Source organism: Carcharhinus amblyrhynchos, chromosome 15, assembly GCF_965287045.1.
Source record: "Carcharhinus amblyrhynchos chromosome 15, sCarAmb.v2.hapA, whole genome shotgun sequence".
NCBI lineage: Eukaryota > Metazoa > Chordata > Chondrichthyes > Carcharhiniformes > Carcharhinidae > Carcharhinus > Carcharhinus amblyrhynchos.
Genome location: NC_137338.1, coordinates 28143328 through 28159630, shown reverse-complemented (window position 1 = coordinate 28159630; position 16303 = coordinate 28143328). Strand labels below are relative to the sequence as shown.

The 16303-nt window shown below is 40.0% G+C and overlaps 1 protein-coding gene across 4 annotated transcripts in view; it reads left to right on the top strand.

Annotated features, from left to right (window-relative positions):
* Positions 1-16303, top strand: part of itsn1 (intersectin 1 (SH3 domain protein)) — a 198043-nt gene that overhangs the window by 38410 nt on the left and 143330 nt on the right. For all 4 annotated transcript variants that reach the window (XM_080203673.1, XM_080203672.1, XM_080203671.1 and 1 more), the window contains 3 exons: positions 9484-9543; positions 11271-11363; positions 15667-15730. In XM_080203673.1, coding sequence (XP_080059799.1) covers positions 9516-9543; positions 11271-11363; positions 15667-15730 — 185 coding nt within the window. In that variant the 5' untranslated portion in view covers positions 9484-9515. The remainder of the gene's footprint in view (positions 1-9483; positions 9544-11270; positions 11364-15666; positions 15731-16303) is intronic.

Below are 16303 nucleotides of genomic sequence, written 5' to 3'. Positions count from 1 at the left end.
GCGCTAAAGTAATCAAGGAATATGCAGGATGGGGGGGCGGGGGGGGCGGCGGCGGTGGCGGCAGGCAGTGGAGGGGGTGAAGGAAAGTTGAGATCAGGACATGGAATTTGATAAGCTATGATGATGAAAGCACAGCAGACTGGAAGGAGTGGGATGGCATACTCTCCCTTTGCCTGGATCAGTGCAGCTCCAACAACACTCAAGAAGCTCCACACCATCTAGGAAAAGCAGCCCACTTGATTGGTACCCCATCCACCACTGATACGCAGATCAGCAGCGTGTACCAGCTTTCAAGGTGCATTGCAGCAATTCACCAGGATCTTGAGTACCTTCCGAACCCACAACCTCTACAACTGAGAAGGACGAGGCAACAAGTACATGGAAACATCACCACCTGCAAGAGTGTTCTTCCAATCCACACATCATCCTGACCTGGAAATATGTTGTCATTCCCTCACTGTTCCTGGGTCAAAATCCTGGAACTCCCTCCCTAACAGCACTGGCGGTGTACCTACACCAAATGGGCTGCAGCAGGTCAAGGCAGCGGCTCATTACGACCTTCTTGAGGGCAATTCAGGATGGGCTATAAAATTGCTGGCCTTGTCAGTGACACCCATGTCCCGTGAAAGAATTTTAAAATCAATATCATTTGGTTTAACTGGGTAACACACTTCCTTTCCTTTACTTAACTTTTACTGGTAATGTACCCTCTTTTGTATTTTTCTTGTTGTTTGGATATTTGTATTTATTTAGACTTGTCAACATTTTGATTGTCCCTTTTATAATCTCTGGGAGATTGATGCTAATAATTTCTGCCCCTCAAGTGGCACATGGTGTAATTTACAATGTAATTTACTGGATTATCACTACTGATATAAAAGAAAAGTCTGGTGAGCATTCAATTATCCTACTGGATCTGATGTATGATCAGATGTTCAGCTACTTTTTGCTCCCAAGATCTTTTTAAAATTTTTAAGCACTTCAAAAGATTTTGCCAAATGTTTTGAAAGATAAATAATAGTTTCACTGAGTATCTGTGCTTTCTCCTACTTTCCCTTCCCACCCATCCATCAGTACTAACTAGAACTAATCCACACAAGTGATAATCATTCTTCAGATATCTAGTTTCTAATTTGGAATTTGCTTTTCAAAACTTGTTGCCTGCATAAATGCAATTTGGCTGCAATGTTGATTAAGACCAAAATTAATACATCAGGGGTCAGGAGGTGAGTTATTGCCACAGCATTCCTAGCCTGATTTTAAAGAATACTCTTTTCCTGGAAAGAGACTAAGATAATACATTTGAATAATAAACGAAACTGGTCTGCCTTTAGAGGATAACTTCCTCTGAGTATGTGCCCTGTTTAGTAGTTTTGCTTCAGTGGTGGAAATGTTTCTGACACAGCACATCCGATAGCAGAAGTGTTCTATTTGCTGTGCATTGAAACTGATGGTAGAACAAGCTAAAATTATCAGTGTGCACACTTCCTGCTCATCTTTTGCAATGACATAATTGCTGACTTGTTCCAAGCTAACTAAGCTGTGTTTAAGTCAGAAAATCCCTTTTGCATAGTGCTTTCCAAAGCCTGTCTCCTGGATGTTAAAATGAGAATCCAATTTTATGGTGTACGTACAAAAATATCAATGGCAATTTCCATCGATTATAATAACCAAATTGAGGCTCTAATCGGTACTTTGTGCATTAAAATCCTGATTGGTGATGCTAAGATGAAGCAATCTCCACTTCTGCCCCTGACTAACCGCTGCTTTATCTGTTCTTGTATTGAAATACCTCCAAAGCTTTGTTCCATTTGTAATTTACTGTGCAACTCCACAGGAGCTTTGTGTTCCACCAACTCTGCTCTCTTCCACATTCCCTCATCCTTTCTCCCCATGCGGTGTGGCACCTTCAGCTGTCTAGCAGTGGTGGGCAACCTTGACTAGTGAGCGAGCTGCAAGAGTAGTTCCTTTCCATCATGGTGGGCTGCAAGATTGAAATGAGAAACCATGACCCCATTAATAATAAACAAATTTATATTGTGCCAAGTATTTCATAACCAGTCACAAAATGTTTAACCATTTATATATTATTAGAGCTGTCAACTTTGAAATGGATAAAAGCAACACAAATCTTTACAGGGCAGTGCAGAGCTCTCTGACAGTGTTGTGTGCAGTCTGCATACACCTCGCTTGCTTTTCACTTCAGTCACAAAACGACGTGGACAGAAGTCAGTAGAATATGGAACCCTGTGTGTGAGTAAGTCAACAAAATGACTTGTGGGCTGCACAAACTGCACATGGGCTGCAGGTTTCTTACTACTAGTCTTGCCTCTCAACTCCTTAGCTTCTATCTCCTGTCTCCTTGTCAGCTCTAACTCTTTGTTCAGACCTTCAATCTTTACCCTCCCCCATTATTTATTTTCATTTGCCCTGACTCTTTTTTTTAAAAGAACAATGCTTCCATGTTGTTCCTTGCCATTTGGCTCTTATTTTTTTCCTGCTTATGCCTTCTATCACATGGTTGTAACAATTAATTGCTTCTGAGAGGGATTCAATAAGATCATGACGTATTTCTAAAAATTGTAAAGGGCCTGCCCAGATTTTTGAATATACTTTCAGGCACAAGATAAAGTGAACCTGAGATTTAGGGGTGCTGCCTGTTTTAAGCCTTCTTAGAATTGTAATGCCCTTTTATTAGAGCTTAATCTCAGTTCACCCTCATGTTCATAATGACTCATAGGCATGACTCAAATATTTTCTTTTTAACTTGCTTTGTGTTCTTTGCAGGAAGAATTGGTCTCCATTAAGCAGCCCACACTTTTGTTCAAATAGTGGTACCAATTTCAAAGTATATCCCTAGATTTGAGCTAAATAAGATACATCCATAGATTATATTACAATCTCGTAATGCTCTAATCCGTCAATCAAGGCCCCAGTTGTCATAAGAACGTAAGAAATAGGAGCAGGAGTAGGCCATCTAGCCCTTCGAGCCTGCCCCGCCATTCAATAAGATCATGGCTGATCTGTCATGGCTCAGTTCCACTTTCCCGCCCTCTCCCCATAACCCTTAATCCCCTCTCTTATCAAAAACCCATCAACCCGCGTCTTAAAAATATTTAGCGAGGCAGCCTCCACCACTTCAACGGGCAGAGAATTCCAGAGATTCACCACCCTTTTGAGTGAAGAAGTTCCTCCTCAACTCCGTTCTAAACTGCCCCCCCTTTATCTTGAGGCTGTGCCCCCTAGTCCTACTGTCTTTTTTGAGCGGGAAGAGTCTCTCCACCTCTATCCTATCCATCCCATTCATCATCTTATACGTCTCAATGAGATCTCCCCTCATTCTTCTAAACTCTAACGAGTACAAGCCTAGTTTATTCGGCCTCTCCTCATAGCTCAACCCCCTCAACTCCGGTATCAGCCTAGTAAACCTCCTCTGCACTCCCTCCAAGGCCAAAATATCCTTGCGCAGGTGCGGCGCCCAAAACTGCACACAGTACTCCAGCTGCGGCCTCACCAATGCCCTATACAGCTGCAGCAAGACCTCCCTACTTTTATATTCAATCCCCCTCGCTATGAAGGCCAGCATCCCATTCGCCTTCCTGACCACCTGCTGCACCTGCAAGCTGGGTTTTTGCGACTCATGCACAAGGACCCCGAGGTCCCTCTGCACCGTCGCCTGCTGCAGTTTTTCGCCATCTAAGTAATAGTCCTTCCTACCATTATTCCTACCAAAGTGGACCACCTCACACTTGCCAACATTAAATTCCATTTGCCATTTCCTGGCCCATTCGCCCAGCCTATCTAGATCCTTCTGCAGACTCTCCACACCCTCCGCACAATTTGCTGTTCCCCCACAAGATCAAATCGAGAGGGTCTTGCCATTTATTGTTCAGGACAGTACTGACTCCCTGCCCCACAAATTTGAATTATTTCATAACTCTCAGCCTGTGAGACACCTTGTGCACTCGTTGTGCCTTTCTTCAGACAAGTTTCACTGACTTCTGCCAGAGCTTAATTGTCCCAGACTTTGTCTGCTCCACCATTGGTATGTCCCTTCACAGACAGTCCTCTCTGACAGTGGTAGACTGCACGGTGGTTAGTACTAATGTCTCAGTGCCAGGGACCTGGGTTTGATTCCCTGCTTCAGTCACTGTCTGTACAGAGTCTGGAACTTCTCCCCATATCTGCATGGATTTCCTCCAGGTGCTCCAGTTTCCTCCCACAGTCTGAAAGATATGCTGTTTAGGTGCGTTGGCCATGCTAAATTTTCCTTTGGTGTACCCGAACAGGCACCAGAGTGTGATGCCTAGGGGATTTAGTGCTTTCTTCCTGTGGAGTTGGATATTCCTCTTTTTAAAAAACCGCCAAATCTTAGGAGTTTAATTGACTGCGAGGAAATGAAAAGGGTTCACATGTACCTTGTATTAAAACTTAATTAACCCATTGATGACTTGCTAAAATGCATGGCAATGAAATCGCGATCCTGTGTGAAGTAAAAGGTCTCCATTCAGATGAGTTGTGCACTTGAATATTTTATGCATTCTGAATTGTGTGATTGACTTAAAACCTGAGTTTTTCAAATGTCTTCCACACTTAATTTCAATATAGATTTCCTTGCAAAAATGTACATGGTGGATATATTCAACTTTTGAGATCTAGTAAAAGTACTTGAACTTTTACTGTGAACTCAATTGCATTTTTCATGCTTGTTGCTGTTTTTAAGTGACATAAATAGCAACTGCTCGCCCTCAAAGCATTGCACATCTTGATGGTTAATTTGATTTAGTTACTTTACTGATGATGATTTTTAGCTCGCAAATCGGAGGCATTTGTAGTTTCTTTTTCTCCTTTTATTGCCTCCAAACTTTGATGTGGAGAAATAAGTTTACTTCCCCCAACAGCACAGCTCAGAACGTGACTAGAGAATCCTGAGGATGTTTTTTGTCTGTAGCATAGCATGTTATTTAAATAGTTAAGACATGTCTTGCCGTTTATGGGGAGAATAGTATAGCGATGGGTTAAAATGACGGTAACAAGAGCACTCTTGTAGTAATATATTATTCATGAATAATAGCATTGTTGCATTTTAAACAGGTGGGAGAGAGGGTTAAGGATTTCATGTCGTGAGACAGCATCATTGGGGCAGAGAAAAAGGGAATATTCTTCAGCCAGTAATGTATGTTGTGGAATTGTTTAGAAATTATAACACAAGCAGGCTTTTAGGCCCAGCCTGTCCACGTTACAATTATATTTCACACGAGTAGAAACAGAAATTCTATGCATTTGCCATGTCTCTTTCCTTCAGTGCTTGTACAATGGATTCTTAAATGTCAACATGCTCTTGATGTTGTCCATTTGCAGTCAATTTTACTGTGCCTAAATAAAAGTTTCAGAATAGTTTGCTCCTAATCTGTCTCTGTCTCCTAATCTGTAACTGGTGATTGCATTGATGCTGATTACATTCTCATTGGAGGTCTAATTTAACAGACTGCTTGAATTTTCTGTGCCTTTTTTTAACCTTTCTGTTGGCTCTTTTTTTCCCCTTTTATGCTGGTAAGTATGTTTGAGCGATTTCTGTGTTAAAGGTGCTGTATAAATATAATTCTTTTATTGTTTGTCAGGACACAGTTTTTTAAAAAATCTCCAACTCAGTCAGATAACAAGACTTGGCTTCGAATCCAGAAACACATTTGACAGTGTTTCTTGGATGACTCCTGCCATTTTTGATTGATGGACAGGCATTGAAAACTGAGCAAGCACCTTTCAGCTATCCTACAACTAGAGATGCGTACTTTTGTGGATATGCTCACAAAAAAATGTGGCTTTTCTCTGATTGTCGATTTCATGCAAATGCTTGACTTGATTTTTTTTCAGTTTTTTTTAATTTATAAACTCACTGGTAATTTCATTGGGCTTTTCTATTTCAAATCATTTGTCAGCAAGAGACAGCTGGATAGGAAATGTTCTGTATTTGCAGCATTTAAAACTACATCCCTAAACATTTCAAGTGATATTGATGTACTTGCATCTTACAGACCCACTTGTTGGATTTCTGGTTAAGTGTTCACAGACATTGACATTATACTTAGAACCCCTGGTGATGTGCAAAGTGGAAGACTGTAAGTTTGGAGGTTGCATTATCAAGTATAAAATATTTCGCACTATACAATTGAGATATCAGTAATATAAGATTCTTTTTATTATTTCCTGGGATGTGGGTATCGTTGGCAAAGTCAGCATTAGTAGCCAGCCAGTGTTGTGATCCAAGTTGGTCTTGTAACTGGGCAGGAAGATCCAACTCCCAAAGATTATCATTTTTACCTTCTTTTGTGATGAAACACGGAGGAACAGAGTCACAGGATCGTTAATTAACAACAAGAAAGAAACTCTTATTAAACCATGGGGGGAAAAATGGGTCATACTACGATACCCTTACTTCCTTGCTCCTGGTTCCTCTTGTACCTTTAAATTTAGATCTCTGAACACTCCTCTTCATTTTTCTTGCTTCCTTAACTAAGCCAAATTTCTGCCACCAGCTTTCTAAACATTACTCCATTGTATGGCTTTCCCAATACCAAAGTTGAGAGGAAAACTCCCTTTTCAGCTGTCTGTCAAGCTCCAGCTTTCAGTTAAAACTAAAGAACAAAAAAAACTTATTTTTTCTTACCATGCGTCTAGTCGCTAAGCAACTACATTTATTCTTGATGCTCTATCACAGTTGGAACTTAGCCAACCCCCCCACACATACAAGCAACTTTTGTCCAGCAAGAATATAACCATCAGTCTTTCCAGGCATAGAAACATTAAATTAAACCTACCTGAAACTATACCTTATTTTTAATGTTTACCCATACAAATATGACTCTTTTAAAGCTATTTTGGTTTCCTAACACCTGTACTATAAAGGTCCAATATATACATCAAAGATGGGCAATCTAGACAAGAGAATGGGCCACCTAAGTGGACTTTCTTCATCTCAATGGACTGCAACGTTGAAATTGGACATGTTCACTCACTCACTATAACCCTTGAGTTAAGAATGAATACATTTGATGGACAACAAATATTTCATAAGTTATAGAAAATATTTAATCATAAATTAATAGCACTTCAAATGGTAATATCAAAAGAAATATTTACATGCAATTGCACAGAGGGAATGGTCAATGTTGTGTGGAACCAGCGTACACCTCACTTCACTTTTCCATGCTTTCCATGTGTATGACTTCAGTATTGGTATGAGAAAAGCTGCCGTTTGCCATTTATCAGTTTGGTAATCCTTTGCTTCTTTCCTAATTATATGATTTTCACCCTATAACATGCTGTACAGAACATGGCAAATAACGATGAAGTAATGATATTTCTTAAACTCCTGGTTCACACCCTGTGATTTATGCCCTACGCCCCAAGATTCTATTTTGCATTATTTGCTGCTCTTGCTCCTGAGAACTCTAACTGGTTTCAGTAACCTGTTAAACTCCCATGAATGCTTTTTCCCTGTGTCGTATCCTGTACAATTAATCACTTGGTTTGCATTTCCAGTCCTTCATCTCTTGCCTCCTCATGTCCCATTCGGTATGGCACTTGCTATTTCTAAACCCAACCTGTCAGTTTATTTGCGTCTTGTGAGCTCTTCCCAGCAAATTTTGTCTTCTTGCCCATTTAATAGACAAAGGGAACAGTTAAAGTTCACACACTGACGTATCCACTAGTCATGTGCTGCCCACCTATTCTTTGCACTTCTGTGTTTTAAAGACCAATCAAACAATAGAAGTGTTGTATCTAAAATGTGCTGTCTTCCAGGTAAATGATGTTTAAGATTACTTTATCCATAAGCTTCAGTGCTGTGTGAATGAATTATAACAGGTTTGTTCAGTGTGAGCTCTCCTGTCTTTATGCCACATCTCCATAAATCGAGAAGAATTGCATTTGTGACTTCAGATCACGTTGGGTTTTTATGATACTTTTTGTTATATTCTGTTTTTCCAATTATTTGAATAACTTCTAATTCTGACATTTTATCAGAAGTCTCTGTCAGGTTGACTAATTCCTACACTATTTCCTTTGGTACTTTTTTTTGTATAGATCATCCGGTCTTACAGCCTTATCCTCCTTCAGTGTTATCAATCTGTCCATTACTTCCTTATCAGTCATTTCTATTGTTATGAAGTACCCTTACTTCCTGGAAAATCAACTTTAATTTCTGAGCGAGCATCGATTCTTTTGATGCAAGGAGCATGTTCCAGCTATCTGCCATTTTCCACAATTCCTACATGTGATACGGTCATTGCTGGCATGGCCACATTTATTGTTCGTCCTTAAATGTCCTCGAAGGTGGTGGAGAGTTCATAAAATGCCTATAGCGCAGAAGGAGGCCCATCAAGCATGCACTGACAACAACACCAACACCCCCCCGGGAAATCAGTGTTAATTTAGCATGGCCGATCAACTGAACCCACCTTTTGGACTGTGGGAGGAAACTGGAGCACCTAGAGGAAACCCACACGGACATGTGACCCAAGCCAGGAATTGAACCCAGGTCCATGGCTCTGAGAGGCAGCAGTGCTAACTGTGCCACCTGTGTGTCAGTTGATGGCATATCCCTCTATGTACCTTTGCAAAAATTAACTACTTCTGGACACTTTGTTTACCCTCTATGTATTTACAGAACGCTCTGCAATCCTAATCTCTCTTTCTCTGCTTGCTAGAGCAGTTTTTCAACCATCTTTACCCTTTCCTTATCTTTCTATCACTGAGAGTAAAGACCTAAACCATTGCACCTGCCCCTCCCACTGACCTGCCCCTCACTAATACAAAAGCAAAATACTGCAGATACTCAGAACCTGAAATGAAGTGTTTGTTTCAGCGGCTCAGGACAGCATGGTGGTACAGTGGTTAGCACTGCTGCCTCACCATGCCAGGGACCCGGGATTGATTCCGGCCTCAGGTGACTGTGTGGAGGTTGTGCGTTCTCCCTGTGTCTGCGTGGGTTTCCTCCGGGTGCTCCAGTTTCCTCCCACGCTCAAAAGATGTGCAGGTTAGATGGATTGACCGTGCTAAATTGCCCCTTAATGTCAGAGGATTAGAAGGGTTCTCTACTACTACTACTACTACTACTACCACCACCCCCCCCCCCTCCCCCCCCCCCCCCGCCGCCCCCCGCTGCCGCCGCCGCCATTGCTTTCTTATGTTGGATCAGAAATTTTGATAATTTATTGATCTGACAGATTAACTCTTCCCTCTTCGTGAATGCTGCCCTGCCTGCTCCATGTTCCCAGCATTTTCAGTTTTGAATCTGTACTTTATTTTCACTTGGAATTTATAGTGCAATGCCATAGTTAATGTGCAAATAGTGACTCATTGTATAATTTTGTATTCCACGTTTATCAGAAGTGGAATTACAGTTTATATGATGTCTGTTGCATAACATATAGTAAGCTCCAGTATCTGCTCAATCAGCTAATAATTACTAATCTGTTCCAGGCATCTGCTGACTAGTTAAAACTAAAGGAAGCATGGCTCAGTTTCCAACTGCTTTTGGAGGTAAGTACTTTGCAGAATATTAAATGTTACTTTGATTGTTGCTTTGAGCCTTTCAATGTTTCCATCCCTGATTTCTCCTTTTCAAGAACATTTGATGTGATGGTTCTCATTGCACCAGCTGTCGGTCAAGGAGGGTAGTGCCTGGCCTGCATTTAGGGCTTGTTCATCTTACTCTGAAAATAGATACATGTGGCCAGTGTATTCAGATTTTTCTTCCTTCAGGAAGAAGTTGTTCTTCCTATCTCAGATTGGGTGAGATGGGAGCAGTTAAGCAGCGGGAACACTGGGAAGAAAGGAATGCTCCCTTTTTACGGCACTAGCTGGAGCGAGAGGGGGGCAGAATCATGAGTTGGGGGGGGGGGTTTCGGCATTGGGTTGGGTGGAGTTTGTATGCTTGGTTGGGAGTGGTGTTAGGGGGTTCTTCGAGGAGTCGGAGTTGTGTATGCGCAGGGCTTGGTCTGGGTATTTAAATAGCTACTCTGGAAGTATTTTTGCTTTCTAACTGTTTCAAAGTAACTATCAGAGTAAAACTGGCAGGACTATCTGAAGCTAGCAATTTAAATTGCTTCTGTTGGGTGGTTACCAGCCCAGTACAATTGTCCAGAGGAAGTTGGCACTTGCAGGTAAACCCTCGTGTGGGAACTTCCTAGCGGGATCTCCCCAGCACATCATTTGGGTACCCCTAAATGCATCACAGGAGAACAAGAAGTTATGGGCCTTTGTCTTGTTGAAGCTAATTAACCCAAGTCCTAACAACATTTTATCACAACAGCATTTTATTTATATGGTGTCTTTTTAACATAATAAAGCCTCTCAAGGCAGTTCACAGGAACGTTGTATAAAGAATGACACTGATTCACATACAGATATTAGGTTTAATGACCCAAAGCTCGATCAAAGAGGTTGGTTTCTAGGACTGCCTTAAAAGGCTATGGAGGGATATAGGGAAGGAATTGGGACCTGGGCAATTGAAGGCACAGCCATCTGTGGCTGAGCAAGTAAAATCTGGGACATTCAAAGAGGCCAGAATTTGAGCAGTGCAGGTAAGTCACAAAGTTCTGGGGCTGGAGGTGATTGCAAAGATGGAAAAAGGCAAGGCCAAGAAGGAACTTGAAAGCAAAGATGAAGAATTTTAAAATCAAGATTTGTCATGGCCAGGAGCCAATTTGGATAGTGAGAAACTAATGTAACTACAGGGGAATGCAAATCTCAGAAGAGAAGTGCTCCTTTGAGTTTATTGTAGTAAAATGTGAAATAATTATTTCCCTCATAGTTCAAAGTTGGAAATCTTGTTTGAACAAGAAGTCCTGAAGTCACAATATTCATAAATTTTAAAAAACTTTAATGCTCACAACCATGATATTTAAATTCAACTTCAATAGAGTGAAATCTTCATTCACTCCCACAAGTGACGGGTTTCTCTGTGGATAGCTGGTTTTATGCATATTGTACAGCTATACCAGGGGCCTTGGATGAGGGCAGGTACAAAGTTTACCTTGGAAAAGCAAAGGGGAAAGATGAGGGAACAATAAGTTTTAAGGCATGCTGATCATTGTAATAATGTCATGCTGGAACTCATCCATTGTATGGTTGCATTTTTGTGCAGTTTTAAAGGACCATTTGTTTTCCCGTGGGCAAGCTATTTAAAGAGCTTTACTACTTTCATAATTGAACCCAGTGGGAAAAATTATCCATTGATGAACTGATGGGTTGTTTTCTTGAAATAGGGGGCCTGGATATCTGTGCCATTACAGTGGAAGAAAGAGCCAAGCATGACCAGCAGTTCCTTAGTATCAAACCAATTGGTGGACTGATTACTGGTGAGAACAAAACAAATCTGCTCTTGTGCTCCCAACTGAATTCTTCAATAAATGTTACACTTTTTGATTATGCTCCTCCTTTGTCGTTGGGAAATTTCCTGTTGAGAATGAGAAATTGGGCATCAGTTAGGTATTTAGGAAAATGATTAATGCTCAAGTTTGAGGAGTCAAACTTGGAGCAAGCTACGTGAAAAGGTACGAGATGAAATGAGGTAGAATGTTTTGGGAAAGGAGTTTTGAGCATTGTGGCACAATGGTTCACCCTTTTGCCATAATGACAGATTGGGGCAAAGACTACAACAAGAATAGTGGATTATGCCAATTGGATTGCAAGGTTGGAGGAAATGGTTGCAGAGTTTGTGAGGGGAGATGCCGTAGAAGGGTTTCAAAATGAGTGCGAGGATTTTAAAATGAGTGTGCTGAGGAATAGTTAGCAGTGAGATCATGTGATAAATGGGAACGACTTGATTCAGCAAAGTGATGCTAGTGTTGAAGATTTTGAATCTTTGATTTTGGGAGGCCATCAGAGAGAGCATTTGAGAAGCTTGCCTGAAGTCATTAATTTTTTTTTTAGTGTAGGTGTTGATGAGCTTAAGGGAAGAGGTGGATGAAACTGAGAGATAACAATTGTAGCTTGAGAATGTGTGTGTATAATTTGAAGCTCAACTTTGAGGTCACTAGCTAAAGTCAGTTACCCTTGGCTTCAACATGACACAGACAAGCTGGGAAAGGATGATAGCATGACTTAAGATAGCAAGCTGATTCTGTCCCAAAATTAAATTTAGCCTTGCTAACAAACTGGAAGAGGTTTTGCGGCATCAGTCAGCTTATCGCTTATTGATAGTCAGACTGCACAGCACAGCAGAACACACAGAATTTGGAGTAATTTTTTAAAAATTCATTTACAGGATGCGAAGGTCGCTGGCTAGACCAGCATTTATTAGCTATCCCTAACTGACCTCGATTTACAAAGGACATTTAAGAGTCAACTACATTGCTGTGGGTCTGGAGTCACATGGCAGAGGTAAAGCTGAGTTATACTAGCAAACATACAAAAGATATCCCACTGCTGATGCAGCATGTCTAGAAAACAATGTAAAGGGGCTAAGTATGAAATCTCATGGCATGCTTAAACTTAACTTGGGGTGGGCCAGGAAGCCAAAGCAGGGAATTTGTTACCTACACTGTAACATGTTGAAATTGAACCATCATGAGGCAGAGCCATGGAGGTGTATCACCAGGGGGAAGCACAGGAAAAGGTAAATGGATCGGTAAACTCTGTTGAAATCCGGAGAAATTCAAGAGGGAAACAGGATCATATATGGTGACTTTGATCAGGATAGATGCCATTTGAGATTCAAATCAGTTGAAGGGAATCCAACAGGGAGCAATGGGAAAAGTGGGTGGAAGTTGGCGGTGATGTATAGGTGACTAATCAGAAACACAGTTGGTGTGAAATGCCTTTGAATGAAAAATTGAGAGGAGGTTATACAGTATTGTTGTGGGGTGAGGCAGTGGGGGAGTAGTGGGCATTGAATAAGCAGCTAGTCAGTATATAGTTTTTGTTAGAATCTTTAATCTCCTTTTAAGAATGGTGGCAAAGGGAAACATTGTACTTGAGGACTGTGGTTGATCCATGAACACACACTTTGTCTTAGCTTTTTTCACAAGCATTTTAATTTACTGCGGGGAAATTGCCCAAAATACTGGTCACATGCTTTAATAATCTTCAGCCATGTCAATAACCAATGGGTTTCTCAAGATTTCTTTTAAGAAAAAGTTTTTGAGTTGCTTGAAAAATGGATACACTGAGAATCGTATGTAAGTGTTGTTATTCAACACTATCCATGGAAAATTAAGTTGTTACTTTGTCAATATTTTTAGTTTTTTTAAAGACCAAACCTGATTAATAACGAGATTTCCAGTTTCAGCAGAATTTTGCTTTAGTTGTAATTAATTACCTCTCCACGCCAGATTTTGGCTCCTTGTCAAAATTGACAAAACAAACCTAACTCAAAGGCTGACTGACTTTTCACTTAAATAACAGCCATTGTAATTTTGCAGAAGTTTGTCAATGGCTTCCTTTCATCAAACTCTGGCTTTCCATCCAGCTTGCATGAAACTCTGTCTGTGCTGGTGACCACTAAAATGTCACATGGGAGTTGATGCAGGCTTAACAAATAAAAGCAAACTCTCAAGGTTATAAGCACTGCACTTTAAGCTCAAGTGTTGCAAGGTGGTTCAAAAACTGAGGAGGCTTTTTTGATGCAGAAGTACTGTGCGATTATGGTTTTCTTGACCTTTCTCTGGGATGCCAACGTTGAATAGAGGGGAAAAAAAGCTCCTTGTGACCGTTATTGTAGAAAAATTCTTTTTAGTTGCAATCTTTAGTTGTAAACAACATGCCTAGTTTAATTTTCATGCTTAATTTTCCATTGCTGCTATGGTAATTGATCTAGTGGTGAGGTTTGTTGATGTAGTATCAGTCAGACCACACTTTTATCCAGTACGTATTATTTTGAAGACTTTTGATTGGCATGCTTTTCCTGTCCAAAATCTTTATTGTAATAACCTTCAAAACCACTATCAACATTTAGAATGGAATTTCCTGTGTAAATGTTTTAAAATGGGATTTTTTATATAAATATTTGCCCAGCATAATTTTTTTGCCACTCCTGCCACAGATTTCTCACTTCCATCACACTTTGTGGTTCCCTAAACTGTTCTTTATCTCATGGAAATTACAGCTTAGGTTATCAGTTGATATTTTTTTACAAAAAGTGCCACATTGGGCATTTTTAGATGGAAAGATTTCCATTCATTGAAGCAAAGTAGAATCCTGTCGCTCTCTCTCTCCTCCCCACCTCCCCCCCCGCCCCTCCCCAGCTCCGTTAACACTATCCCACTCATTTAATAAATGGCAGTTGTGCCTTTGCTCACCGCTACAAGATCTAAAACTCCGACACCTAACCTTGCTCTATTTTTCCTTTCTAAAATTTAAAAAGCTTGCTTCTCCATCTTCAGTGCCGATTATAGTTCTATGCATCCTTTCCCAGTTCCCAATTTCCTTTTGCTCATATCTAATTAATTAGAAACCTTCTTTACAGTAGTTCTGTTTAGATCTTCACTCTTTCCCATCTTAAAAAACAGTTTTATGCAGCCTGGAGGCTCCCTATAGATCCACTTAATTTTGTAAAAACGCATGTACTTTTTTAAAAAATCCTGCTTGCTGTGACTCAAATTAAAACAAAACACCTCCAGTTTTGCTCTGTTTAGCTACTCTTCCCAAGTGCAAGACCACAGGAAATTAAACTACTTTTTAAAACTAACTTCTGCTGAAGAAGTCCTTGGCCAATATGTTTATACCGGCATTGCTTAAGTTTCTTAAAATTGTACTTGTACCCATTAACAATATCAGCTCTGGTTAATTTCAACAATATTAATTAGTTATGTTTCCTTTGTAGTCAACACAAGCATTTCTGGCAACACAATAAATGAGTTACTCTGAGGTCTCTGCTGCTGTTCAGCTGATTAAAGGCAAATTGTCATTTTTTTAATAAGACTAATCTTGGGACAGTATAAGTTGCCTAGCAACTTATGGAAGTTTTGTGTGATCATGGGATGTTTTTTCCTCTTACAAGTTCCAAACAATTAACACATTAATAACATTGTGTGTATTTAACTCTGTCATTACATTGCAAGTAAAACCTGAGATAACCTTTAACAGACATCTCATTGTATTCGCGTGGCTGTTAACGTTTTAGGACGAGTGCAGGAATGATTCTTCCCATTGGCCTTTTCCTCTATAGTGTCCCAGTCCTCCGTGACCACTTATTCATGTTTGAATAACTTTGATTAAGAATAGTGCCTATGTTAAAATGGCAGCATTTTGTAATACAGCATGTAGTGTCTTTAGAAATACTTTTTAAAACTGCTTGTTCAATTTATATGCCTGTGTATTACATGGTATTTACATCATATAAGTGGGTCCCTGCTGCTGCTCATGCTCCACATGAGCCTTTGCCCACCTCTGTTCATCTTACCCAACATATTAGCATGTTTTTCACACAGTGGTTTTTCAATGAGTAATGCACACCAACATGAGCAATTTATGTTGGCAAATCCACTTATTCAGAACATTAGTTGTAATGTGAAGTACAATTAAGGTCAAGAATCAACATATTGAGCAGATTCTAACCTTTTGTCGGGTTTTTATTTTTATAATTGGTAGTAATTGTTTTGTTTGGAATGCGTTGTTTATATTCGGTGTACCTATAATAATCATTTTACTTTGTAAATTCAGGTGATCAGGCTCGAAATTTCTTCCTTCAGTCTGGATTGCCTCCACCTATACTTGCGCAAATATGGTAAGTTCTTGCATTTTAAATTGTCCTTTGAGTATTTCCCTGAATGGTGCATGTGTGGATTGTTCATAGTTAACCCATGAGTCAATGGTGATGAGAAACCTGTGATGGTTGAAAATATTTCTCAATTGTATATTTGGCATTTGGGCAATAAGAAAAATGAATGTTCCACAGCCCTTAGAAATTAATGCCATCTTAAACCACGTGGTTGTAAAGGATTGACATACAGGTATTAAATAGGTATTAAGTTTTCCTTTTCATAAGCAGTAAGAGGATCAAGACTCTGCATATTATCTGTAATATTAATATAATTTGCCACTTTTGCTATATGGTTGTTGATTTGTCTACCTAATCTAGTCAGCTGCTGAAGATATGAGCAGAGTGGTGCTTCTAAAAACATGACAGGAGAATCACTTGGGATGTATGGCGTGAAACCTGTTAATAGGCTATGTGCTAAAGTTACTTCCTCACGAGGATGACTTTTTTTCCTATTTGTAACTGGAGATTGCAGAAAAATTAAGGTGTTAAGCCAAAGCTATGGAAAGTGACTTTTTTTTGTTCTTGTTAGAAAAGTTT